Source organism: Cricetulus griseus, chromosome 3, assembly GCF_003668045.3.
Source record: "Cricetulus griseus strain 17A/GY chromosome 3, alternate assembly CriGri-PICRH-1.0, whole genome shotgun sequence".
Classification (NCBI taxonomy): domain Eukaryota; kingdom Metazoa; phylum Chordata; class Mammalia; order Rodentia; family Cricetidae; genus Cricetulus; species Cricetulus griseus.
In genome coordinates this window covers 243129024-243156845 of record NC_048596.1, presented here as the reverse complement: position 1 = coordinate 243156845, position 27822 = coordinate 243129024, and the positions used below count along the sequence as shown (strand labels likewise).

The 27822-nt window shown below is 39.1% G+C and overlaps 1 protein-coding gene and 1 non-coding gene across 3 annotated transcripts in view; both read right to left on the bottom strand.

Moving 5' to 3' along the window:
* Aoah (acyloxyacyl hydrolase) overlaps positions 1-27822 on the bottom strand; it is a 198801-nt gene that overhangs the window by 145457 nt on the left and 25522 nt on the right. For both annotated transcript variants that reach the window (XM_027409368.2, XM_035441505.1), the window contains exon 3: positions 4345-4411. In XM_027409368.2, coding sequence (XP_027265169.1) covers positions 4345-4411 — 67 coding nt within the window. The remainder of the gene's footprint in view (positions 1-4344; positions 4412-27822) is intronic.
* On the bottom strand, positions 473-636 carry LOC113835022. The gene has a single exon (XR_003484142.1). It is a non-coding gene; the product is annotated as a U1 spliceosomal RNA (small nuclear RNA).

The following is a 27822-nucleotide window of genomic DNA, read 5'->3' as shown; positions in this document are numbered from 1 at the left end:
AGTTGGAATTAGTCAGTCTGCAATTCATGTGTTAAGGCCATTTACATTAAAGATTGTTATTATTAAATATAGTTTTATTATTGGATCACTGCATCAACCAATCCTAATGAAAGAAGCTTCTTGAAATAGATGGGAACTAATGCAGAGACCCACACAAGCAGACATGTGAAGACAATGAGAGGCCTTGGAGAATTAGTCTTAAATGGGATGTCTTTGTCAAACCCTCCCTTCAGGGCTCAGGGACCTATGCAGAAGAGGAGGCCAAAGGAATACAAGGGCCAGAGGTGAGGCATGATGTCTCGGTGCAGAGCTCCTTCAAAGAGAGCTCGACTGAGCTAGAGAAGTGAAGCGCAAGTGGAATTGGGAGGAAGCCCACCTCGTTTCAAAGATTTATTTTCACTCTTTTATGAGTCTCTATCATTGTGAACTTACGATTTTTCAAGTTTAAAAAATGTAGTTATATTTTTTTGTAACAGAGAAAAGGTTAGCATAGTCCTCCACATTCACAAATCATGCAATTGGATTTCCCACATTTGAGCAAACTGCAGGGGTAAGCACATCCACCTTGTAGTTGGTGAGCCTTGCCCTGGAAAAATCACCTTCATGATCATGGTCTCTCCCATTCTGGAGAAAATTGTCGCTCACTCCTTGCCCATCCTCTTTGTGTTTCTTTTCCTTCCTTCTTTCCTTCTTCCCTCCCTTTCTTCCTTCCTTCCTTGTGAAGAACATAGTTAAAGGGCTTTGTATCTTTGATGTCAATAAAAACCTATAATGGCTTCAGTCATATGATAATTGTAATTTCTGCTCTTTAGTTTTCTTATGAAAATATTGTTCTTTCTTGATCTTGGAGAGCTACTGGACTTGGTACACAGGGATTTGTGACTTTCAGGGAAGCAACAGTTAAGTACCAGGAAGCAATATGATGCTTAGAGGGCTCAGAGCTTTTCTGAAGCAACATTGAGAACAGTGAAGGTCAGGACTAGATAGGGGACTTTTCACCTGGATACTGGCTAGAATGGATTTCTACCTAGATAGCCTCTTCTAGGTATCTAGATGGCCTTGATATTTGTTTTCCCCAAACTGACACACATTTGTGGGAGTCCATGAGATCCATGCCCCTTTACAAAAGAGGCCCAAGTAACTTGTTTGCCAATTCTGTCTCATGAGTTTGCAAAAAGAAAAACAGTGAAGCAAAGATTGAATCCTTCAGACATCTAATCTGTTGACACTTTGGTGTTATACTCCAAGTCTTCAGATCCATGAGTGGCAAATTTCTGTTTTGTTTTTTTTTTCTAAATTTTCCAGTATCAGGTATTTTGTTACAGTAGTTCAAACAGATCAAGACACTGCATGGCAAGTTTTAGAGGGAACGTCTTATTTCTCATGTTCTCTCTTTCTTTACAGAATCCTATGGTGATGACTGTGGGTAGAAAATGCAATTGCTACATAATTAGTCCATGAATTATTGAGAACTGACTAATATGAGATAATAGGAGAAATGGCCTCCAGGTCAGGAAATCCATTTCATATTGGAAGGCAGCTATTCAGGTAAAATTAAATCATGAGGTTGTCATTTTCAGGGCTTGAGTCAATCCCAAGCTGCTTCCAGCTGTTTAAAGCAGACTGCAAGTAGAGACTGTAAGGAGAGATTCCCATCAGCACACAGCTGATCACGGGGTGCTGCTCTTGATGGGGTGCTGGTGCTGAAAGGATTCTGATCTGATGGGGTGCTGGCACTGAAAGGATGCTGGCACTGATAGGGCACTAGAGCTGACAGGGTGCTGGTACTGTCAATAATAGGGTACTAGACCTTATAGATAAACAAATGGTGGATAGAGCCATTTATTGCACCTGTCTTACTCTAAAACAGTCTATCTTCCATCCAGCTCCAACTCTTCCCTTTCTCTACCCCCTTTCCATCATTCTTCCTTTAACATAAAGTCAGGATTTTGCTGAATACCTGGAAATATGTGGAAAAATGAATAAAACGTAGTCCTAGGCTTTTGAAAGCTGCCAACTTAGCAGGGACCCAGAGAAGTAGAGTGGTAATTAAATTTTCCTAATATGTCCTAATGTTGTTCCAGAGTTTTGCACCACATATGGTTGTATGCATGTGTGTGTGTGCCAATATGCTTGAATGTGGTAGAAGTGGAATGTCCATATTAGCTTGGAGAGGATAAGGGAAGCTTCCAGAAGAAGAGGAATAGATATGAACTCCAAAGAAGTAGGGTGAGGTGTCTGAGTATAGGTTTCAGATATGTCAAACACAAGAAACAATTGTAAAAGACTTCAGGCAAAACCTGCCTGTAGTGTGAGAAAAGCACTGTGGGATGTGATGTGCTAAGAGGTAGCAAGGGATGAGTTTGGAAGATTCATCAGGACTAGTTCATGAAGAGTCTTGTGTATGGGGCCAGGAGTTCTGAGAAGTGTAGATTTGGAAGAATGTTACATAATGTGATGCTGTAGTTGGGTTTACATTCAAAGATATTTTTTCCGCATTGGTAGATTTTGATTTTAAGGAAAACTTGGAAGCCCACAGGTCTGACTTCAGTTCATAGGCCATGACTATAACTGGGGTTTTAGGTTAAAAAAAAACATGGAACCTGCCACAACCAGAATTCAGTTTAAATGATTTCTGTAATAGATAAGTTCAGTATTAATAGAGACATGTGCACATCAGCAGCACAGATCTCCAAGGTCTGTATAATTTTAAACTTCTGTCTTTAAACATCCGCTGGTTCTAGGCTATACTATTTTAGAGGGTGACAATGTCTTTTAAGCTTCACCATTATACACTCAACCACACATTCATTATAGGAATATTCAAAGGAGCACTGTGTACAAGAAGGAATCCACAGAACAACCTGCATGGCTATTGGTGGCAGAGCACATGAACAATACCCTAGAGATACAATTCAGTATCACAACAGAGTGAATGTGCTACAGTGATGGCATAGTTATATGGGTGGTGTCAGACACTCATACTTAAGTGTCATATATGAAATAATATATAAAATGTGACACTATGTTAAGAACTAAAAATATATACTTTAAAAGACTACACATAATACATACTATAAAATATATATGTATATATATGGCTATTATTATTATGTGTATTTTTATTATGATGATGTGTATGTGTAGGATATGTAGGAGTGTGGAGGTGAGAAGACTACTAATATATATATATATATACATATATCTATATATGTATATATATATATATATATAATACATGGAAAGAAGGATGAACACAGAACCTAGGATGTTCATGGGAGTGTGCAAGATAAAAGGGAGAGACTATAAGGTTAGACCCAGTTGATCATTGTGGTCCTAGAGTTTGTTTGTGTGCCTGGGTTTGGGTGCTTATATAATTAAACAAACCGAGTAAATGGCTAAGTCACAAAGTAAGACAACCATGTGTGGATATAAGCCTGGAAGAAATTAAGCTATTCTAAATGGACGCTTGTGTCCTTCAATCTGACTAAGAGACTGTTAAAAACTGGATCCCAACAATGGGACTGTCATGCTGGGAGAAGGAGAAGACTGGAAGCCTGGCTCTAGCCAGAGGAGAACCTTGTAAATTCCTGGAACAGAGATTTCCACAGTTCTCACCACTTGTTAGAATGCTTTGCAGGATGAGACTGAAGCCCAGACAATGACTGGACCACACCTTGACCAACTTAGATGTTCATATCACTGGTCCTCTATTTAAACATTAGCCTCATTAGAACAGATGATGAACTGGGTTGAGTGCATCACTGAATCTCTTTTCTTCTCCCCAGTGTGGCCATATGGAACAAACCTATCTTTTCTACTCTTTACTATTAATTTGGCTACTTTATGTGGATTTTTGAGGATAGATGGCTTGGACCCATGACGACACCTGGCTTCTTGGGGTATAGACTGTATCCTCAAATTGGGTAACATGGATCCTTGCTGAGAGACTGCCATGAACATGAACATGGTTCATCTTATCCAGTGCTGAAAAGAATGGTCAACATACAAGGAAGAGAATGATAAAGAAAACAAGCGGACTGTGATGCCACAGAGGGGCTAGGAAGTAATAGTCTAGGAAACCTGGAGGACAGAGGGCTGGAAGCCACTGGGAAAGATTAGGACCAGTACTGGGGAATCTTGCACAGAAGGTGCTTGGAGAGAAAACAAGCCAGATTTTCACACTGTACTTCTAGAAAGCCTCTACTGGAGTGACAGCTTCAGACTGTGGTGTCAGTTTCCCTCTGCTAATGGTGATGGAGAGCAGGGCCAGGCTTTCTCCACTAAGTGCAGTGAGCAGAAAGATGAGCCAGCAACTGATTCAGATTTCTAAACCATACTCACAATTTTATGATGTCTGATCCAAACATCTGGACCAAGTAATAGCAGGTGGTTTTCAAGAAGAGTTTTTCTGAGAAAAATAAAAAGGTGAATAGAATATACTTTATTATCAGCATTTAGAGCAGGTTCATGTTTGTCTCTATGAAGAATTAAGACTGAGCAATTAATGATTAACTTAAGTACTAGTTTTAAGAGTTTAGTTATTTTAAAGTTATTATGACCATTAAAATATCATTTCCAGGGCTTGGAGAAGTGGCCCAGAGGTTAAGAGCATTCGTTGTTCTTCCAGAGGACTTGGGTTCAATTCCCAGAATCCACATCATAACTCAAAACAGTCTGTAGCTCCAAATCTTGGGGATCAGATGGCCACTCTGGACTCCTCAAGCATCAGGTACAAAAGTGGTTCACAGATATGCATGTAGGCAAAATATTCATACCCATAAAAATAACCTTTCCCATAAAAGATTTGGCAGCTATTTGAAGATCATTAGTTTGTTATAAAATTTCATTTCCTTTTTTTACATCAAGGAATATCAGAATTTTGGCTAGAATCTCTTTTGTTGATGGACAAGTATATTGAGAAAGAAATTGGGTAAAACTACCTTTCACAATAGCTTCAAAAAATAAAATATCTTGAGATAACTTTAACCAATCAAGTGGATGACTTGTATAACAAAAACTTCAAGACACTAAAGAAATAAATTGAAGAATACACCAGAAAATGGAAATATCTCCTTCCCTTGGTAAGACTGGTAGGATTAATATTTTGAAAATGACCATTCAACCAAAAACAATCTGCAGATTCAATTCAGTTCTCATAAAAATTCCAACACAATTATTTATAGAAATTGAAAAGAATATTCACTTTCATATGAAAATACAAAAAGCCAAAGGCACTCTGAGATACCATCTTACTCCTATTAGAATGGCTAAAATCAATAACACCAATGACAGTCTATGCTGGAGACGATATGGAGAAAGAGGAACACTCCTCCATTGCTTGTGGGAGTGCAAACTTGTACAACCACTTTAGAAATCAGTATGGCAGTTTCTCAGGAAAATGGGAATCAGTCTACCTCAAGATCCAGCAATTCTTCTGTTGGGCATATACCCAAAGAATGCACGTTCATACATTAAGGACATACGTTCAACTATGTTCATAGCAGCATTGTTTGTAATAGCAAGAACATGGAAACAACCTAGATGCCCCTCAATTGAAGAATGGATAGAGAAAATGTGGTACATTTACATAATGGACTATTATTCAGCAGAAAAAAACAATGGAATCTTGAAATTCGAAGGCAAATGGATGGAACTATAAGAAAACATCCTGAGTGAGGTAACCCAGTCACAAAAAGACAAACATGGTATGTACTCACTCATATATGATTTTTAGACATAGAGCAAAGGATTACCAGTCTATAATCCACACTGTCAGAGGAGCTAGGAAACAAGGAGGACCCCAAGAAAAGATTGCATAGTCCCTCAAAGAAGGGGAGGGGGACAAGAACCCCTGAACAAAGTGGGAGCATGGGGTGGAGAGGAAGGAGGTGGAAAGGAGGTAAGGGGAGGGGGAGGAGAACAAGAGGACTGAGACAGGGGAGGGATAGAGGAGGGCAAGAAAGGAGATGCCTTGATAGAGGCAGACAGTACAGGTTTTTAGAGAGGTCTGGCACAGGGGAAATGTTAGAGGATCCACAGGGATGAGCCCAACTAAGAATCCAAGCAGTGGTGGAGAAGATGCCATCGATGACCTTCCTCTATAATGAGATTGATGGCTACCTTGGTTACCATTCCTAGAGCCTTCATCCAGTAGCTTTTCAAAGTAGAAACAGGCACCCACAGTGAAGCACTGAACCATATTCCTGGAATCCAGTTGTGGAGAGGGAGGAGGGATGAGTAAAGGAGCCAAGACAGTGTTGCAGAAACCCACAGAAACTGTTGACCTGACCTAGTAAGAGCATGGAGACCCTAGTCATAAAGCTGGGGAAAGAGCACTGGACTGAACTAAGTAAGCCCTCTAAATGTGGGTGCCAGCTAGGAGGTCAAGACAGTCTATGGGACCTCTAACAATGGAGCCAGTCTTTAACCCTAGAGCACAAATGGACTTTGGGAGCTCATTCCCTATGGAGGGATACTATTGCAGCCCAGATACAGGAAGGAGAGCCTAGGTCCTCCCCCAAATGATATGACAGACTTTGAAGGTCCCTGGTGGAGGGCCTCACTATCCCTGGGGAGGAGTTGGGGCATGGGTTGGGGGGGTTGGTGGGGAACATGGAAGGGCAAGGGAATGTGGTCATGGATGTGTAAATATGAGTAGTAACTAAAGAATTTAAATAAAATAAACCAAAGGATGTGGTGGCTTGAATAAAATGGCTCTCATATGCTCATAGGGAGTGATACTATAGGTGTGGCCTTGTTGGAGGAGTGTGCCATTGGGAGTGTGTTTTGAGGTTTTAGATGCTCAACTTAGGCCAAGTGTCTCACTTTCTTCTTGCCGCATGTTGATCTGAATGTAGAATTCTGAGCTCCTTCTCCAGCACTATGTCCTCCTGCGTGCTGCTGTGCTTCTCACCATGATGTTAATGGACTAAACCTCTGAATTGTAAGCTAGTCCCTGTAGGGAGTCACCCTAGCCCCGCCCAATAGTCCTGGGGCAGGTACCAGGTGGACCCGGGGACTCGCCCAGAAGGGCGTGGTGAAGGAAAGCCGGGGTGACGTAAGGGAGCTTCTTAAGGGGCTGCACGTGGGGACGCGGGCCCCTTTTGTTCTGGCCACGCTGGCTGGGTTCTATAACCTAGCTCTGGCCTGTGTCTTACCTTGGTGTATTCTGGAATAAAGAGACATTAATCTTACAAGTCCCTATTAAATACTTTCCTTTATCCGAGTTGCCATGGTCATGGTGTGCTGGGAGCCTTGCTCCAGATGGATTCAATGACCTGGGATGGATGTGTGAAGTTGGTGCCATGAAGAAACTGTGACAACCTGTTGCTGTTTAAACAAGTGGTCCTGGGTAGCTTGGGCTGTTTTTATTTATATAGTTTCAATGGTTTTCATGAACAGTTTTACAATCAGTTTTTACTTCCTAAGTTTCTAAAAATGATTACAATAATTACCCAATTGTTCCTTGCTTCTTTCCTCTTTTGTCCTCCAACTTTCCCACTGGTAGCCATTACTTTTTTTGATCTAAATCTCTGTTGTTAGAAGCATAAGCAGTCTTGCAAGGAACAAAGGAAGTTTTATAAATAGGTACACCTACAGGTAGAACAGTGTGCCCGATTGGCAGCGTATGCTGTTACAATGTCATGCAGGGTGAGAGACAGTTTTGTCTCTTATGGTTAATATTTACATCTGATAGGGTCTGGGTTCTCACAATCAACTCACAAGTCAAAGCTGGATCAATCCATTCTACATTCTGTACTACTCTATCTCCTCTGGGGATATGCCAAGTTTTTTCCCTTTTATCCTATAAGCAACATAACTTGGAAACTTACACATAACAGTTATTAGAAATGTGGGAACTATGGTTTCTATGATTCTGCTTCATTCACTGTTCCTACACTGTTCTCATTAACTCTTGATATCATCTATTTAATAAGGTTTCTCAAGAATCTTGTGGTTAAACTATCAATCTAAGCAAAAGAGGAGAGGCTACCTTAAATGCCCTCCCTTGATAATGAGATTGATGACTAACGTATATGTCATCCTATAGCCTTCATCCAGCAGCTGGTGGAAATAGAAGCAGACACCCACAGCTAAACCTTGAACTGAACTGGAATCCAGATGCAGAGAAGGAGGACTGATAAGCAAAGGGGTCCATACCAGGCTGGTGAAACCCACAGAAACAGCTGACTTGAACAAGGGAGAGCGCTTGGTCCCCAGACGGATAGCTGGGAAACCAGCATGGGACTGATCCAGAACCCCTGAATGTGGGTGTCAGTGAGGAAACCTCGGAAATCTATGGGGTCCCTTGTAGTGGATCAGTACTTATCCCTCAGGATACTCCCTGAGCCTAGACACAAGGGGGTGGGCCTAGGCCCTGTCCCAAAGGATATGACAGACTCTGAAGACCCCCCCCATGGAGGCCTCACCCTTCCTGGGGAGCAGAAAGGGTACGGGATAGGTTGGGTGTTAGTTGTGGGGGGGCAGGGGAGGAGGGAAGGGATTGGGAACTGGGATTGACATGTAAAATAATCTTTCTAATTCAAATAAAAAATTTTAAAAAATAATCTTGTGGTTAAAATCATTCTTTCCAGAACAGTTATGCAAATGTGTAATATTAAACTTTATGACCCACTGTGAATCATTCAAGCCAGCAATATGGCTAGCATGGTGAAAGAAAGGAGAGTAGGTACCACATATGCTCTGGGGGTCGTGCCCAGAATTAAGCAGCAAACTGTCCACAGGTCTTTGCTAAGTGGGTCATGGATCTCCAGAGTTTTGCCACAAGGAAAGCCATTTGTGCTGTTCTCAGGACTGGTTCCCTAAAGAAGTCACATGGCTCCTGCCAGCGGTGTCTCTTTACAACAATAAAAACCCCCACAAAGACAATGCCCTAGTATTTTGGTTTTCTTGGTAAATAAAGTTAGTTTTGTCTATTAAAATAGTTATATTAATACAATTTTGTATTTTAAAACAAGACCTAAGACTTCAAATATGATGTGCTTTTGAAGTGGGCAGTTAGAACCAAATTCCACATGGACCTAAGCTTAATGAAGCAGAGAACTTCAAGGGGGCACTGCAAATAACTGCATGGCAACAAAGCAAAAACTTAGATGGAGATCTCCAGAAAGACACAGAATGCTGAATTGGACTTTAGAATAAGTTGACATATAGCATATAGAGAGACTGAAACAGTAATCTAAGACTCCTCCAAAGAAAACTCTTTAAGGATGAGAAAGCTCCACTGATAAATCCCACTACCTCATCAGAACTCTTACAAAAATAACAGAAGGGTTGGGAATGTTTCTTAATTTATTTTGAACAAATAGTATTAAAATGTATCCCTTAAAATATATATCTAAATTCTCTTATAAATATAACCCCAAAGATCTTCAACAAAATAATGTGAATCAAGCCCAGCTATATTGAAAAACAGCTGTACATTGATCAAGTAAGATTTGTTCCAAGAATGCAAGGTGTAACATTTGAAATCAGCTACCATATAACACTACATCAGTAAAGGACGGAGTTCATATAATCATTCAATAGATGCAGAAGATATTTGACTTTAAACCTCTGCATGATACCACTCCTCCCACACCCTGAAAACGAACTCTGCTAAAACCCAACTAGTAATAAGAGGTGAATTCTTCAACTTGGTAAAGGCTGTTTACAAAACTTCTCTACTAACATGATATATAATGACAAAAGCCAGAACAGTTTCTCTATAAGATAATGGAAAAACAAGAAGGTTCACATCACTATTTCTACTCAATATTACAGTGGAAATCCTAGCCAGGATAATTAGTCAACCAAAAGAAATGCAAAGCATCCAGATTAGAAAGAACAAATGAAACTATTACACAGATTAAAAGGAATCCATTAATAAACTATGAGAACTAATAAATGAATATTATGACATTGAATGATACAAAATCTATAATACAAAATTAATTGTTTTTCTATAAAGCAGAAATGAACACATGATGAAAGTAAAATATTTTGTTTATAGTAGCATCAATAAGAATTAAATACTTAGAAATTTTATGAAATAAAAAGATAAAATTGACCAAGCCCTCTGAATGTAGGTGCCAGTTAGGAGGTCTGGGCAGTCTATGGAACCTCTAACAGTGGAATCAGTGTTTATTACTAGTATACAAACGGACTTTGGGAGCCCATTCCCTATGGAGGGATACTATTTCAGCCCAGATACACGGAGGAGGGCCTAGGCCCTCCCCCAAATGATGTTACAGACATTGAGGATTCCCCATGGAAGGCCTCACTATCCTTGGGGAGTAGGGGGTGAGGGAATGGGGGGCATGGGAAGATGGGAGGGAGAGGGAACAGGGTATTGATATGTAAAATAAAATTGTTTCTAAATAAAAAATTGTTAATTAAAAAAGATAAAATTGACAAAAAATACAAAACAGATTGGTATGGAGCTCACACCTGTAATTCCATCACTTGCAAGCTGGAAACAAGAGGATTGCCATAAATTTTGAGGTTAATCTGCATTACACAGTGATTTCCAGGATACCTTGGCTACTGCATGAGACACTTTCTTTAAAACATGCTAATATATCCTTTAAAATGATGTTTCTAAAAGAAGTTAACAATCACAAAGACCCAAATAAACAAAAGCACACACCTTGTTGGTGGAAAATTAGTTAAGGGTATTAAGATGGCAATACTCCCTAATCCAACATACTGGTTCAGTGCTGTCTCCAAAATAATCCTAACTTATCTGCAGAAACTGACCAACTGATGCTATCATCTGATTCGGAATAGTTTTTAAAAAAAATACTGAAACATAAGAGCAAAGAAGACTGATACTTCACAATTTGAAACCCATAAAACTACAGTAGCCAAGCCAGTGTGGTATTAGAATGGGGGACATGTAGGCCAATGAAATAGAATCAAAAGCTGGAAATCCTGAACTTACAGTCAAGGCATGAGTGTGCCAAGAAAATTTCAATAAGAAAATTTGACAAATGATACTCTAAAAACTAACAGCTACAAGCATTCTGGTAGCTTGAATCAGATGTCCCCCATAGTCTTTAGTGTCTGAATACTTGATCTCCAGTTGGTGGCATTGCTTAGGTATGGTTAGAAAGTATGGCCTTGCTGAAGGAAGTACATCATTGGGGATGGATTTGAAGTTTTAAAAGCCACACACCACTCCCAATTCACTTCCCCTGCTTCCTGCTTGTGGTTTAAGATGCAAGCTCTCAGCTCTCAGCTCTCAGCTTCCAGCTCCAGCACCATGTCTCCCTGTCTGCTGTCACACTTTCCTGCCATTATGGTGTTGGACTCTTATCTCTGAGGAACTTTAATACAAATAAATCAGTCTATAATAATTTGCCTTGGTTATGGCTTTTTTTCCCCAAATAGCAAAAGAAATGTAACTAATATACCCTTCTCACGTTAGTATACAAAAATTTACACCAATAGACCAGAGACCTATGTGTAAGAGTTAAAATGATAAAACTCTTCACAGAAAATATTGGTATAAATCTTTGTGTTAGGCAATATTTTCTTAAGTATGACACCAAGAGAATAAGAAGTAAAAACTAGACCAGTAGAAAATAAAACTCATGGAAGTCAATTGATATAGACCAGGGCCCTGCAACAAACCCCATGAGAACAAATCAATATGGTGCTGATTATAGTAGCTGAGCCTAAGTTAAGCAGGGGAACTACCATGACCAATTAGCCAATGATTTTTTTTCATCAGTTATTTCTGCTCTCAGAAATACTGGCACATCTTGCTACACAAGATGAGCGCCCGTGAACTTCTTTAGTTCTGAAAGTTGATTCATGAATTGTAACTTGTTTGGTTTTACTGTGTTCTCTTTTGTACATAATTGTTCAAGTAAACTATTAATTTAAAGGGTATAAAGCTGTTGTGGAATATTATTTTAAGGTGTGTTATAGTTGTTTATGCTGTACGGCATTTGTTTTAATGATGCAAAGATGTGTTGCATTCTTTTATGCTGCATTTGTTTAACTCCTTGAAACTGTGTTACTATGCCTGTCTAAAACACCTGAGTGTCTAATAAAGAGCTGAACAACCAATAACAATGCAGAAGAAAGGATAGGCGGGGCTGGAAGGCAGAGAGAATAAATAGGAGGAAAAATCTGGGAAAAGAAAGAGTAAAAGAGAACAAGGAGAGGAGGACATCAGGAGCCAGCCACCCAGCTACACAGCAAAACATGGAGGAAAAAAAAAGGATACATAAACAGAGAAAGATAAAAGCCCAGATGCAAAAGATAGACAGGATAATTTAAGAAAATTGGCTAGAGCCCTGAGGGCCCTGAGATCCTGTCTCTGCTGAGATCGATGGGCCATTCCGGCCCCCACAGAGTGCAGAGAGTGCAGAGGTGAGCTGATTCGGCCCCTATCTTGGGCCCAACTTCCAGCTGCCCACCCTGGCAAACCCTCCCCAGGAATCTTTGACAGGACGACTCGAACCCTGAGGTCCAAGTAACCCAGAGTCTGCTGACATCTCTGAGCCAGTGCTGCTCTCACCCACCTGGAGAGCAAGTGCCTCAGACCTGCCTGCACCCAACTTGAAACCCATCAGAGTATCAAAGTCAATTGCACACACCTGAAGAGAACACTGGACCCATACACACCAGGAAAGGAAGTGACACCAACTGTACCCACTGAACAAGAGATGGGAAGAAGACAATATAAGAACACATCCAACAACAGGAAAACCAATATGATACCACTAGAGCCTAGGGACTCTACACCAGTAAGACATGAACATCCGAACACAGATGAAGCAGAAGAGAGCAACCTTAAAAGCAACTTCATGATGATGATAGAGAACCTAAGAGAGGAAATCAGAAAATCCTTCAGAGAAATGGAAGAAAAGACAAAGCAAAAGATGCAAGAAACCAAGGAAAGCCAAAAAAAGCCAAGAAAATACAATTAAACAGCTGAAGGAAACAGTTCAGGACCTGAAAACTGAATTAGAGACAAATAAAGAAAACACAAACTGAGGGAATGCTGGAAGTGGAAAAGCTTAGTAAACAATCAGGAACCACAGATGCAAGCATAACCAACAGAATACAAGAGATGGAAGACAGAGTCTCAGATGCTGAAGACAAACTAGAGGAAATAAACTCGTCAAGCAAAGAAAATCTGAAGTCTAACAAAACCATAGCACAAAATATTCAGGAAATTTGGGACACCGTGAAAAGACCAAACCTAAGGAAAATAGGTATAGAAGAAGGTGAAGAAACCCAACTCAAAGGTGCAGAAAACATATTCAACAAAATCATAGAAGAAAACTTTCCCAACCTAAAGAAAGACATGCCAGTGAAAGTACAAGAAGCCTACATAACGCCAAATAGAGTGGACCACAAAAGAAAGTCCCCTCGTCACATAATAATTAAAACACCAAACATACAGAATAAAGAAAAAATATTAAGAGCAGCAAGGGAAAAAGACCAAGTAACATATAAAAGCAAACCTATCAGAATTACAACAGACTTCTCCATGGAAACTCTTAAGCTAGAAGGACCTGGATAGATATTCTACCAACTCTGAGAGAACATGGATGCCAGCCCAGACTACTATACCCAGCAAAGCTTTCAATCACTATAAATGGAGAAAACAAGATATTCCACGACAAAATCAGATTTAAACAATATGTAACCACTAATCCAGCCCTACAGAAAGTACTGGAAGGAAAATTCCAACCTAAGGAAATTAACTACACTCGCATAAACATAGGCAATAGATAATCCCACTCTACAAGAATACAAAATAAGAGGCAGGGTAAATCCACATACAATACCAGTACCAACAACAAACCAAAAACAAACAAGAATAAACACTCAATGGGCCTTAATTTCCCTCAATATTAATGGTCTTAACTCGCCTATAAAAAGACACAGGCTAACACATTGGATATGAAGACAGAATCCATCCTTCTGCTGCATACAAGAAACACACCTCAAATTCAAAGACAGACATTACCTCAGAGTAAAGTGTTGGGATAAGATATTCCAATCAAATGGACCCAAGAAACGAGCTGGGGTAGCTATCCTTGGATCTAACAATATAAACTTCAAACTAAAATCAATCAAAAGAGATGAAGAAGGTCATTTCATATTCATCACAGGAAAAATCCATCAGGAAGAAGTCTCAATTCTAAACATCTATGCTCCAAATACAAAGGATCCAACATTCGTAAAAGAAACATTATTAAAACTCAAATTACAAATAAGGCCTCACACAGTTACAGTGGGAGACTTCAAAACCCTACTCTCACCACTGGACAGGACCACCAGACAGAAACTTAACAAAAAGACAAAGGAACTAACAGAAATTATGACCCAATTGGGATTAACAGACATTTATAGAACTTTCTATCCAAACACAAAAGAATATACCTTCTTTTCAGCATCACATGGAACCTTCTCAAAAATCGACCACATTCTCGGCAACATAGCAAACATCAACAGGTACAAAAAATTGGAATAATCCCCTGTGTCTTATCAGACCACCATGCTTTAAAGATAGAAATCAAAAACAAATCAAAGTGCAAAAAACCCTACCAACTCATGGAAATTGAACAACATGCAATTGCAGCACTCCTGGGTCAAGGAAGAAATAAAGAAAGAAATTAAAGACTTCTTAGAATTCAATGAAAATGTTGACACAACAAATCCAAACTTATGGGACACTTTGAAAGCAGTACTATGAGGAAAGTTCATAGCTCTAAGTGCTCACATGAAGAAACCAGAGAATACCCACACCAGAGATCTGACATCACAGCTGAAAGCTCTAGAAAAAATGAAAGCAAATTCACCCCGGAGGAGCAGACGTGGGGAAATAATCAAACTGAGGACAGAAATCAATAAAGTCGAAACAAAGAAAACAATTCAAAGAATCAATATAACAAAGAGTTGGTTCTTTGAGAAAATCAACAAAATAGAAAAACCTTTATCTAAATTAACCAAAAGGCAGAGAGAGATCATGCAAATTAACAAAATCAGAAATGAAAAGAGGGACATAACAACAGACACTGAAGAAATCCAGAGAATCTTCAGGTCATACTTTGAAAACCTGTACTCCACAAAATTGGAAAATTTAAAGGAAATGGACAATTTTCTGGACAGTTATCACTTACTAAAATTGAATCAAGAACAGATAAGCAACTAAAACAGATCTATAACCTCTAAGGAAATAGAAGCAGTCATCAAAAGTCTCCCAACCAAAAAAAAGCCCTGGGCCAGATGGATTCACTGCAGAAATCTACCAGAAATTCAAAGAAGAGCTAATACCAATACTCCTCAAATTGTTCCACAAAATAGAAGCAGACGGGACATTGCCAAACTCTTTTTACAAGGCTACAATAACCTGGATACCCAAGCCACACAAAGACACAACTAAGAAAGAAAACTACAGACCAATATCCCTCATGAACATTGATGCAAAAATTGTCAATAAAATCCTAGCAAATCAAATACAAGATCATATCAGAGAAATCATCCACCACGATCAAGTAGGCTTCATCCCAGGGATGCAAGGATGGTTCAACATATGAAAATCTATCAATGTAATCCACCATATAAACAGACTGAGAAAAAAAACCACTGACCATCTCACTAGATGCCCAAAAAGCCTTTGACAAAATCCAACACCTCTTCATGATAAAGGTCTTGGAGAAATCAGGGATAAAAAGAACATACCTCATCATAATAAAAGCAATATACAGCAAGCCAACAGTCAACATCAAATTAAATGGAGAGAAACTCGATCCAATTCCTCTAAAATCGGGGAAAAGACAAGGCTGTCCACTCTCTCCATACCTCTTCAATATTGTCCTTGAAGTCCTAGCTAGAGCAATAAGACAACAAAAGGAGATCAAGGGAATACAAATCGGAAAGGAAGAAGTCAAACTCTCACTATTTGCAGATGATAAGATAGTCTACATTAGTGACCAAAAAAACTCTACCAGGGAACTCCTACAGCTGATAAACACCTTCAGCAAAGTGGCAGGATACAAGATCAACTCAAAAAAATCCATAGCCCTACTATACACTGATGACACATTGGTGGAGAAAGAAATCAGAGAAACATCACCCTTTACAATTGCCACAAACAACATAAAATACCTTGGGGTAACACTAACCAAAAATGTGAAAGACCTGTACCATAAGAATTTTGAGTCTCTAAAGAAAGAAATTAAAGAAGATACCAGAAAATGGAAAGATCTCCCATGCTCTTGGATAGGTAGGATCAACATAGTAAAAATGGCAATCTTGCCAAAAGCAATCTACAGTTTCAGTGCAATCCCCACCAAAATCCCAACCCAATTCTTTGCAGACCTTGAAAGAACAATTCTCAACTTTATATGGAGAAACAAAAGACCCAGGATAGTCAAAACATCCCTATACAATAAAGGAGCTTCTGGAGGCATCACCATCCCTGACTTCAAGCTCTATTACAGAGCTATAGTCCTGAAAACAGGTTGGTATTGGCACAAAAATAGACAGGCAGACCAATGGAATAGAATTGAAAACCTTGATATTACCCCATACACCTATGAACACCTGATGTTTGACAAACAATCCAAATTTATACGATGGAACAAAGAGCACATCTTCAACAAATGGTGCTGGCATAACTGGTTGCAGACATGTAGAAGACTGCAGTTAGACGCAAGCCTATTGCCTTGCACAAAACTTAAGTCAAAATGGATCAAAGATCTCAACATATATCCAGCTACACTGAACCTATTAGAAGACAAAGTGGGAAAATACCTTTGAATTAATTGGTACAGGAGGCTGCTTCTTGAACATTACACCAGTAGCACAGACACTGAGGTCAACAATTGATAAATGAAACTGAAACTGAGAAGCTTCTGTAAGGCAAAGGAGACAGTCAGCAAGACAAAACGGCAGCCCACAGACTGGGAAAAGATATTCACCAACCCCACATCTGACAGAGGGCTGATCTCCAAAATATACAAAGAACTCAAGAAGATAGCCCCCCAAACACCAAACAATCCAATTAAAAAGAGGGGTACCGAACTAAATAGACAATTCTCAATACAGGAATCTAAAATGGCTGAAAGACACATGAGAAAGTGTTCAACATCCTTAGTCATCAGGGAAATGCAAATCAAAACAACTCTGAGATACCATCTTACTCCTGTCAGAATAGCTAAAATCAAAAATACCAATGACAGTTTATGCTGGAGAGGATGCAGAGAAAGAGGAACACTCCTCCACTGCTGGTGGGAGTGCCAACTTGTACAGCCACTGTGGAATTCAGTATGGCGACTCCTCAAGAAAATGGGAATGAGTCTACCACAAGATCCAGCAATTCCACTCCTAGGCATATACCCAAAAGAAGCACATTCATATAACAAGGACATCTGTTCAACCATGTTCATAGCAGCATTATTTGTAATAGCCAGAAACTGGAAGCAGCCTAGATGCCCCTCAACCGAAGAATGGATAGAGAAAATGTGGTACATTTACACAATGGAGTACTACTCAGCAGAAAAAAACAATGGAATCTTGAAATTTGCAGGAAAATGGATGGAACTCGAAGAAACCATTCTGAGTGAGGTAACCCAATCACAAAAAGACAAACATGATATGTACTCACTCATATGTGGACCTGCTTTATGATACATAGTAGTGACCATGCTTTATCAGAGCTGTTTTTAATGATGTTGCTCAGAATGGTTTCCTCCCATATGATGACTGAGAAGCTAATTTGAAAAAAAAAATGGTGTCAAGTACCACAAAAGTAACAGAACTGCCCTGTTTTCTGGGATTTTGTTTTTTACTTTTTTGTTGTTTGTTTGTTTGTTTGTTTTTTGTTTTTTGTTTTTTGTTTTTTAATGGAGTGTGCTGGATGTCTCTACAATTTTGATCAAATGACTGCAGAACCTGGAAAAGCTGTTGCTTCTAATGATGCATAACATATTGCCATTATTGCTCTCTCTCTCTCTCTCTCTCTATATATATATATATATATTATGCTAATTGAAACTCAAATATGTGATGAATCGAAGGTGTTTCAGTGAGTGCTCACCTGTGCATGCAAATTTGATTTCATCTTTAGTAAGTAGTAAAGTTACTACTTACTATATATGCTTGCCAAAAAAAAAAAGTGACACACTGGAAGACAAATGTCACACGATTTCAATTGTATGTGTAACCTAGAAATGATGAACTTATGGGAACAGAGAGCAGAATTGTGGCTATTAGGCTTCAATGTGGGTCTTTTAACAATGGGGAAACGATTGGTTTAAGGATATAAAACTTCAGTTGGACAAGAGGCATGGACTCTGTGAAGTCTTGAGGTCTACTGAGAGCATGATAAATATGGTTGATAAAAATATGCTATATTTTAAAAGTTGTGAGATAGTATACTTTAAGAGTTCTCAAAACAAAAATGATGAATATGTGTGATATAGCATGTTGATTGGTTTAATTTAGCCATGCCATTGTGAACATACTATATTGTGTATCATAATTGTGCATGACTTTATTTATGAGCTAAATAAATGAATGAAAAAAAAGAAAATTGGCTAGAAACAAGGTTAGCTAAGGCAGTGAATTTATAAGTCAGAATAAATCTGTGTGTAATTTATTTGGGAGCTGGGTGGCGGGCCTCCAAAAGAGTAGAGTAAAAAGCAACCAACAACATAAAGTATTTCCCTTTTTTTCTCTTGCCAGATTTCCCTTTCTTCTAGGAATACCTGGTAATAGGGCACAGGTACCTGAATCCATTATGTGCTATTGATTTGCTGCCTCAGAAGATCATGGTGAGTTCTCTCTGGAATTTTGAAACTGCAAGGATTTATGCTTTAAACTGATAGGTTTGGCCAAACTTATTCAAAGTGTGTTTGGAAGTTGATTCTCCAATCATAAATTTTGAAAGTCTTTCTTTGTGCATTGAGCCCTTGTAGAAGGTTAATCAGTGCTGTGAAAGAACACATGACCTTGAGGTGTGTGGTATCTAAATAGTTCAGACAGAACCGGGCTTGGGTTTGTAAAAACAGGACTGGTATTCGATAATCAGACAGAAACTAGAGGTGGATAGTCATAGGCTCTTTTGGATCGAAGGAATCTACAGTTCTCTGTCTTAGTTAAACAGGACACAGAAGTTCATCTAGATGTAAGGAATTTTTAACTAATTCCCCCAATCCAAGACTGCAGATAGGAGCCTTATCTTGGAGTCATGTAGGCTGACTGATGTGGGGGAATTTTATTTTATTTTATTTTATTTTAAATCAGGTAAAATTATTCACTGTCTAGGTACATCATAAGAGAACCAGAAGCTCACCCAGTAAGCTTGATCCCCCCATAAAGGAGTCTAGGGATTTCGCTCCCTGAACAATGGTCAGCTAATTTAATTAGCCCCAGTGCTTTGATTTATTGCTTCTCACAGCAGAAATTCTTTGTCAGCACAACCTCTCAGTTCTCATCCATCTGTTCTGCCAACTAAATACCTATCCCTCACATTCAGAGGCTTTGCCCCCACCCCACACACCAAATTCCTGGTTGCAAGAGTTATACATGCCCACTTGCAAAATTGTTTCTTTCACTGTACCTGAAAAAGGGGAAGATTCTGTCCTTGAAAGCTGTTGCAATGACCCTGGGTCTGTGCGACAAGCCTCTCCCTCCAGTTGCCTTAGTAGGGAAGCCTTCCTACCTAGGTTCTTCAATGTCTTGTCAGAGAATGATGTTTAGTGCTGAAACCCACCAGGTAACTAGCTAACAGCAGTTTAGGGCAGGAATCAGAAAGGCTGATCAAGAAAAGGGCAAGAATCCTTTGACTCCATTCTCTTGTTGAAGTGAGTGAGATGGTCAGAATGCTTTAAAAAATACTCGGAATGAATGGTTTTGTGTGAAGATGAACAGGTCCTGGGGTTGTTTGGTAGTAATGTTTGTCCTGGAGAGACAAATTTCTTATTCTTGTTGTCTCTAATGCCATGACAAGTATTATTTACAGGGGTCTGGTAACACTCAAGGTCCTCTAGGATCTGCATTTACCCATATCAGGGATCCATACACTTGAAAACCTACAAATGGACATACTTGGTTGTGCTGTCTTTAGAGACTAGCTTTATTTAATGAACAATTTAAGAATGATCAAGAATGAGTAGGTTAGCTGGATACAAATGGGATGGAAGTTTCTGGATGAATATTTAATATGTAATTTAACACTAAAGATAAATAGTACAATTAAAAATAAAGGAAGTGTATGAATGGCTGTTTTTTTTTTTTTTAGTAGTACACAAATGTGCACCAAGTACACTAGGGAAAAATGTGCTCTTTTATATCCAAACCTAAGTGTGATACAGCTCACACCTGCTATGTGCTACAAGAAAAACTGGTAAGTGTTGAAAGTGAGTAAAAACTAAAAGTTTCAAATAGGAGTGAAATGTGAAATGGTGCAGCTCCTTTGGTAAATCATCTCAAAGTTCCTCAAATTATTTAGCACAGAGTTGAAACACTTTTGATAGGGTCCAGGAATTCTACTCCTACATGGAAACCAGAGAGAACAGAGAATACATTTTCAACCATTGATAGTAGCATCATTTATTCCAGTCCCTCAAGTGCTCATGAACTAAAAGATTGATAACCAAAATGTTGATGCTATACACTGGAATACTATTCAGATATAAAAAGAAATGAGGCTCCGATGCGTGTGATATGGATTTAATTGTAAAAGCATGTTTAAAGTAGTGCAAATTGAAAGAAACCACTGTGCCATTGTGCTAGTCAAAAGACATTGATCACAGAAGATCTGTCTCAAAAAACAAAAGTAAAAGAATAAAAATAAATAAATGAAAATGTGGCCATGGTGTTTGGTCGTCTTCACTGTAACATCAATGATTTAAGGAATTTTCTAAGAGAGGTTCATAATTAAGTGAGGAGAAAGGCAGTTTGGAAATGTTTAAAGTCAGGCTAATGTTGAAGTAGCTTAGCCTGGAGCAGAGCAATTTAAAAAGCAACATGAGTGTGTTCTTTGATTAACGCGCACTGCTGGCTGAGAGGCAGAGAAAAGCCATCTTCCGTTAGTTTGATGAGAAGCACTGTGAGTGTGTTTCTGTGGTTGTTTTGCTCCACTCAAAGTGAATGGCTGCAGAGTTCTCATTCAGAGCAGGGCCCTCTGCGGAATCTCTTTTCTTCAACTGCATTCTGTGATGCCAGCTCGGGAGGCCCCTGGAGCAGTAGTGGGTGTGAGAAAAAGAAAAAAGGATTCTCCCAGAGATAAAGTATAAGCACAGCATGGGAAAATAGAGAGCAGAAACATAAAAACCCTCTGGTACAGAGATAGATGTACCAAGGAAGCTAAAATTAGAAGGCACCCCAAGTGTCACTGCAACTCAAGTGGTGGCCAGCATAGAAGTTTTTACAAGTACCGACTGTGGTTCTAATGTGTCCCTAAAGTTCCTGTGACAGGAAGTTAGTCCTCATAGCACAATGTTGGGATCTGGAGCCTAATAAGACGTTATTGCTCCTGGGGATGAATTAATGTCATATTACAGGATGACACAGCAGGAAACATGACACTTGATCTCATGCACTTGAACTTTGGCTCTCCAGAACTCTGCGACAAATACATTTCGGTTTATTATAGCCTGTATTGTTTTGTTTTAGTACCACCAGATAATGGAGGATGCTTTGGGCAAATGCTGTGAGGTGTGTGTGTGTGTGTGTGTGTGTGTGTGTGTGTGTGTGTGTGTGTGTGTGTGTGGTGGGTTTTACTGGGACCCAACCCCTGGACCTTGTGCTGGGCAAATTTTTCTTCATTGAGCTACAGTACCAGCTCTGAAGACAAGATCTAAAACAGAACCTTTACTATTAGATCATACTTGTAATCTAGCAGATGCAAGAATATTCTACAGTTCTAGGGAATGAAGACCAGAATAGCCTATCAAAAAAAGAAAACATGGCCATTCCAGAGGGCAAAGAAGAGTTTGCAAAGCATTGCTGGGTAGCCATCATGCATTAGGCTTATACATGTGTATTTGCAAATGAAACCTCAGACATTACCATCTGTGAGTTATGTAAGTTGGCTGTCATTTCCTTGCTTATCAGACTCTTCTGAGCTGGTGGGTGTCTTTACCCTCACCGTGTAAGCAAGTATGCCAAGTGTAAGAGAGCCCAGGGCCACAGGGGTAGTCAACAGTTCAGCTGAAACTGAAGGTTTTTTTGTTTTGTTTTTTTTTAAACTGTGAAGGCAATGCTATCCCGTAATGTACATATACTAAGAACATTTTATCTGATGCCCTACCTACTTCAGGCAGAGCATATATTGTTAAAAACAAACAGTTAATGAGTACCTTATAGCACAGAGAGCAATTAACCAGTTATTAACTCTGTGGCTTCATCTTCCAGGATGCATGTGTTGCTTTGCTCCCTTTAAGACTACCTGAGTTCTTAACTATCGTATTTAATGCAATAGGATTTCTGGATGGGTGACCAGGGAAGTGACGTTCTGGTATGACACTCAGAATGTGTGATTTTGTTAACTTGTGGCCACAGTGATTCCATACTATTTCCCCCATGCTGAGTCTGAGATGATTCTACAGTGTTTACTAATGAGGACCATAGGTGGATGCTCAGGTGAAAGTGAAGGTCAGAAAGACGTTGCACAGTTTGAAACAGTAGTCTAATAATAACTTCAAGGAGACAATTCTTTCCTTCCACATTTGTGTGGGTTCTGGGGGTTCAACTGGGTCATCAGGCTTTGCTGCAGGCACCTTTACCCACTGGACCACCTCATTGACTTCCACAAGTGCTTTTTGTAGAGACAATGCCTCAGAATGTTGCACAGGACCTTCCTCTTGCAAATAGCTGATAGCTAAGGTATGTGCTACAATGCCTAGCACATCTGTTCTTTTTTCTAACAGCTTGTTATTAGGTGCAAATTCTCTTCATAATATCAGCACTAGTCCCTTCTTCCAGGGTGAAGCCCATGGCTGTATCACCTGTGTTGGGCAGTGACATGTAATGTACCAGCACACTGGAGTACCTCCAGTACTTGAATCTATGAGGGACAAGTACAAACCATACCAAAACAATAGAAAGAAGGCCTTTGACAGATTATAAATTTCCAATGATAGGGATATAAATCAACTATAGGATGTTTACATGACAAAGAAAAAGTGAGGAATCGTCTTAATGGGTATAGATTTTAAAAACATAATACTGAATAAAAACAGGATGTCACAAAGCAATGCATGACTCTGTGCCAAAGGAGAGCCCAGAGGTGTCAGGTGCTGACTGGAAAGCTTAATGAGCCAACTAGAGGATGGCAACCGAGCCCAGGGGTTTGCCCACAGCAACTAAAATCAGAAAGATTAAGGAGTTAAAATAATCTGACACCCATAACCTCTAGGAACTGGGCACCCAGATCTCTTGTGAGCAGGGCCCACACTCAGGGGAACTGTTGAGCTGCTTAAAAATAGAATTAAAGGAAGCCCCTGGTGAAAGTGGACAGAGGAAAGATGCACAAAATCTAAGCAACAAGCAACCTCCACTTTAAACATTGCCCAAAAGCAACAAAGATGGTGCTCTGAGCATTCAGAAACATTATCTTGTGCCTCCCCTTTTTAAGAGTTTTTGAAGACTAATTTTACCAAAAAATTAAGCAACAGAAATGTATCTAGGTCAACTCCCATACAAAGCTATTATAAGTAGAAAAAAAGAATAACATTCCTACAGATAGTAAAACCATGCCAAAAGAAGAGATTAAAACAGCGTTTCAAAATGAGAGTTGTTGTTAATAAAATGATATAAAACATGAAAGAAGAGAAGAAATCCAAGTTAGAAAAACTCAGATATGGGATAAAAGAAATCAGAAAAGACTAGAAATTATAAAGAAAATGAAGTTTAAACTAGAATGAACATAGAACAAATGGAAACAATAGACAGGACCTTCAGAGAAATCAAAGATGAAAGGAGGAAGATATTTAATGATAAGACACAAAGACAGTGTGGGTTACAACCCAGTGAGGGCACTGGTTAGTGTCCACGGGGTCCTGGATTCCACCCTAGCAATCAGCACATCCACACAAAGAAGAGACAGAAAGGAATTCAAAGTGGCATAAAGTATCAAACAGGCAATGAAGTTTCAATATATGGGCAAGAAGAAATCCCTAAAGAAACCCAAAACAAGGAAATTGAAGAAATAAAAAGCCTTTCCTTCAATTAGGAAATGCATATACTTGAAAGATCACTGCATGCCTGAGAGTACGAACATTCAGTAATAAACACTGAAATATGATCTGCTTATATCATTAACTTTCACAGTAAACAAAAAGAAAAGTATCTTTTGAAATGCTTGTCAAACAGAACAAGGGACTTGCAATGAAAAAGAAAACTAGATCAACATTAGCCTTCTAATTTAATTTTCATTTTTTAAAAAATCTGTTTATTTTTATTTTATGTGTATGTGTTTTGCCTGCATGCACATCTGTGCACCAGGTGTGGGCCTGGTGCCCAGGGAGATCAGAAGAGGGCCTCAAAACCCCTGGAATTGGAGTTACAGACTGTTGTGAACTGCCTGATTCAGGTTCTGAGAACCAAACCTGGGTCATTTGCAACCCCACATTAGTTTTGGTTTTTTTTTCTTTTCTTTTTTTTTTTTTTTAGTAATTCAGAGTTTTGAGAAAAGAAATAGTATACCAAGGATTTTTTGGAGCATATTTAGGTGTGTGTGTGTGTGTGTGTGTGTGTGTGTGTGTGTGTGTGTGTGTGTTGATACACACATCGATGAGCATGCCTGGAAGCCAGAGGAAGACATCTGGGGTCCTGCTCTCTCATTCGAGTGACATCCACAGGAGAGGTGGGATGTCACACAGTTGGTGACTGTGTAGGTATTTTAAACAATGGCAGTGTTCTCAGATCATATAGGTCAATGCTTTTAAAAGGTGGAGAAATGGGAAAACTATATGCAAAAAAAACCAATCTTAACTGCTCTCAATAAATGTGAACTACATGTAATAAGAAATAATAAATATACTGGAATTGATATTATGGTTAGTTAGTGTGTGGTAAGGGGCAGGCACATGGGAATTTATAGGCTATTTAGTTCTATTCATCACTTTGGCAATTAGAACTTTACAGAAAAGTAAGACACCAACCAAGAAACAAAAGCTATTAAGAAAAATACCTATAGTTTGGGATTTGAATTGGAAGTGATACTATGAACACATTAGATTTATGTTAAACATTATACATATAATTGTATATGCATGTGTTTTTGTTTTTAATCTTTGTCTATTAAGAAGCTAAGATTGACCATTAGTATAATTAGGATTCTCAAGCACCAAGGCTTTAGTCTTAATATAGGAATTGTCACACACACACACAGACACACACCACACACAGACACACACACACACACACACACACACACACACAGAGAGAGAGAGAGAGAGAGAGAGAGAGAGAGAGAGAGAGAGAGAGAGAACCTTAGATTTCTAAGAAAGTGACTGATTTCAAGTCCCAAGAGAGTACAAGATACGGCTAGAATATCTAGCTAGTCCCATTACTGAGGAAGTTGCCCAGGGTTATCTGAGCTCATTGTCAAATTGCAAAGGAAGTTCTGACCTTCTGGCCAAAAAGGGGGTTATTTGAGCTTCAATCGGATAATGGTTGCAATTGACTGAAATCTCATGTTTAAATCATGACTTAGTATCCTTTTAAAGAAAATGATTACTTTGGGATGATAATAGAAAAGCAATGCAGTCTCCTAAAATTGACAAGTGAAGAATAAAGCATGTGTTTTGATTCTTCATATTGAATTAGGTACTATAGAAAAATATTCAAATAAGATAGAGGGATAAGGTCAAATAGGCTTCAATTAATGAATGATAAGTTGGTAAGTTGGAATATGCCAATGATATACCTCCCAATAAGTTGATACCTCTCACCATGAAGCATCGACAGCTGCTAAAATTACACAGAGGACAGGGAGGGAGAGGGAGAGAGACAGAGACAGAGACAGAGAGGGAGAGAGACAGACAGAGAGACAGACAGAGAGAGAGAGAGAGAGAGAGAGAGAGAGAGAGAGAGAGAGAGAGAGAGGAATCAAATCAGAGTCTCCAAGCAGCTCTGGATTAGGTTCAAATTCTGAGAAACCACAGAGCTCAGAAGAAACATGTTTAATTGCACCACAGGTATACATGAAGTCAGGATATCCCAGGCTGTGGGAAGTGTTACCAGGACAAATTTCACTGCTAAGTTATATGGGAAAGGAAACAATGAAATCTAAGTTGTGGACTATAATGGACCTGGGAGACAGATCAGAAATGTAAAAAGAGGGCAAGAAGATAGTTATGCTAAAACTGTAAAAAAAAAGTGAAGAAACAATTACTAGAAAGTTTAGACATTCTCTTTTGCGGGTGGGTAAAAATGCTGATTATAAGAAGCACATAGATGGAATATCCGGGGAGGCTAATTATCTGTTCTTTACAGAGGAGTTTACCTTTCAAAAATGGAAAACCATGCATGTACTTTGTGTGGCTTCAACACCTGCTTTGTTTTGCCCAGAAATGGTTTTTAAAATTGCTAACAAAATAGCTACAACTTGCTTTTCGATCCATATGAGTGAATATGGAAACACGAAATTCTGCAAAAACAGTATTCATTAAGTTCATTTCTCCTTCTAGGGAGTTGGTGAAAATACAACTGGGGCAGAGAAAGCCAGAAGGTGCTTCCAGTTTATCTGCTATGATTTAATTTCACAAAAGAAGACACAAATACATCAAGATCTTAACAATGATCCATTGGGGACATTATAAGCAGATGTGTGCATACTATTCTCTAAGTCTTTCTCTTTGAGTTCTAAATATTTTATCCTGCACATTCATATAAAAAACAATGCAATTCTCGGAAAATACTTTTGCTACTGATATGAGATAGCATATAAATCAAAAATACAATCACTGGATTAGACTGGATGACATACTTAACAGAAAAAAAAATAGTGTTATCCTTCTTGGTGAATTAGTTCCTACTAAGAGAAAGAAAACTTGACACTCAACTACATAACTATTATGTACTCAGAAAACAGACTAAATATTTTCTTTCTGCTGAGTCTGAAAACCAAATACATAGTTTGTAAAAGCAGGCATCAGTTCCTTGGTTTGCAGGATTGGTGAGAAAGTTAATTGAGATCCAGGTGAAATGAAAGGGGTGCTACTGATACTTTCCTATCTGGGTTGTTGAGATCAGGAATCCTTTCACCTAATGTCTGTATTAGTAGGACTGTGTGTGTCTGTTATCATCAGGTAGGAAAAAATCATTATTACTGTGACACACTAATAGTAATTGGTCATACAACATTTTCTCCCTATATGGCCTCAGTGATGTGATGGAGAATGTACTACTGTGTATGTTTAACTTATTGACTGTTAAATAAAATACTGTTTGGCCAATGAGACAGCAAGTTAGACGGAACTAGGAGGCAAAGAGGATTCTGGGAAATGTAGTAGAGAAGTGCTGATCCAGGCAGGAAATGACATAGCAAGGAGACTCATATTTAAGCGAAGGAGAACCAGGAAGGGCCCCCTTTTCCCCTCCGCTCCTGCTCCAGCGGCAGGATGTAATCCACCGGCAAGGAGGGACTCCAATAAGGCGTCCAATAAGATAAGTCTTATAAAATATATAGATTTATGATAATTGAGACTGAGCTGACAGATGAGGAATCCTAGTCATTGGCCAAGCAGCTTTGAACCTAATACAAGTTTCTGTGTATTCATTTGGGCCCTAACTCGGGTGGGCGGCTTACAAAAAGCACACACGTGGCGGTGGGGCTCA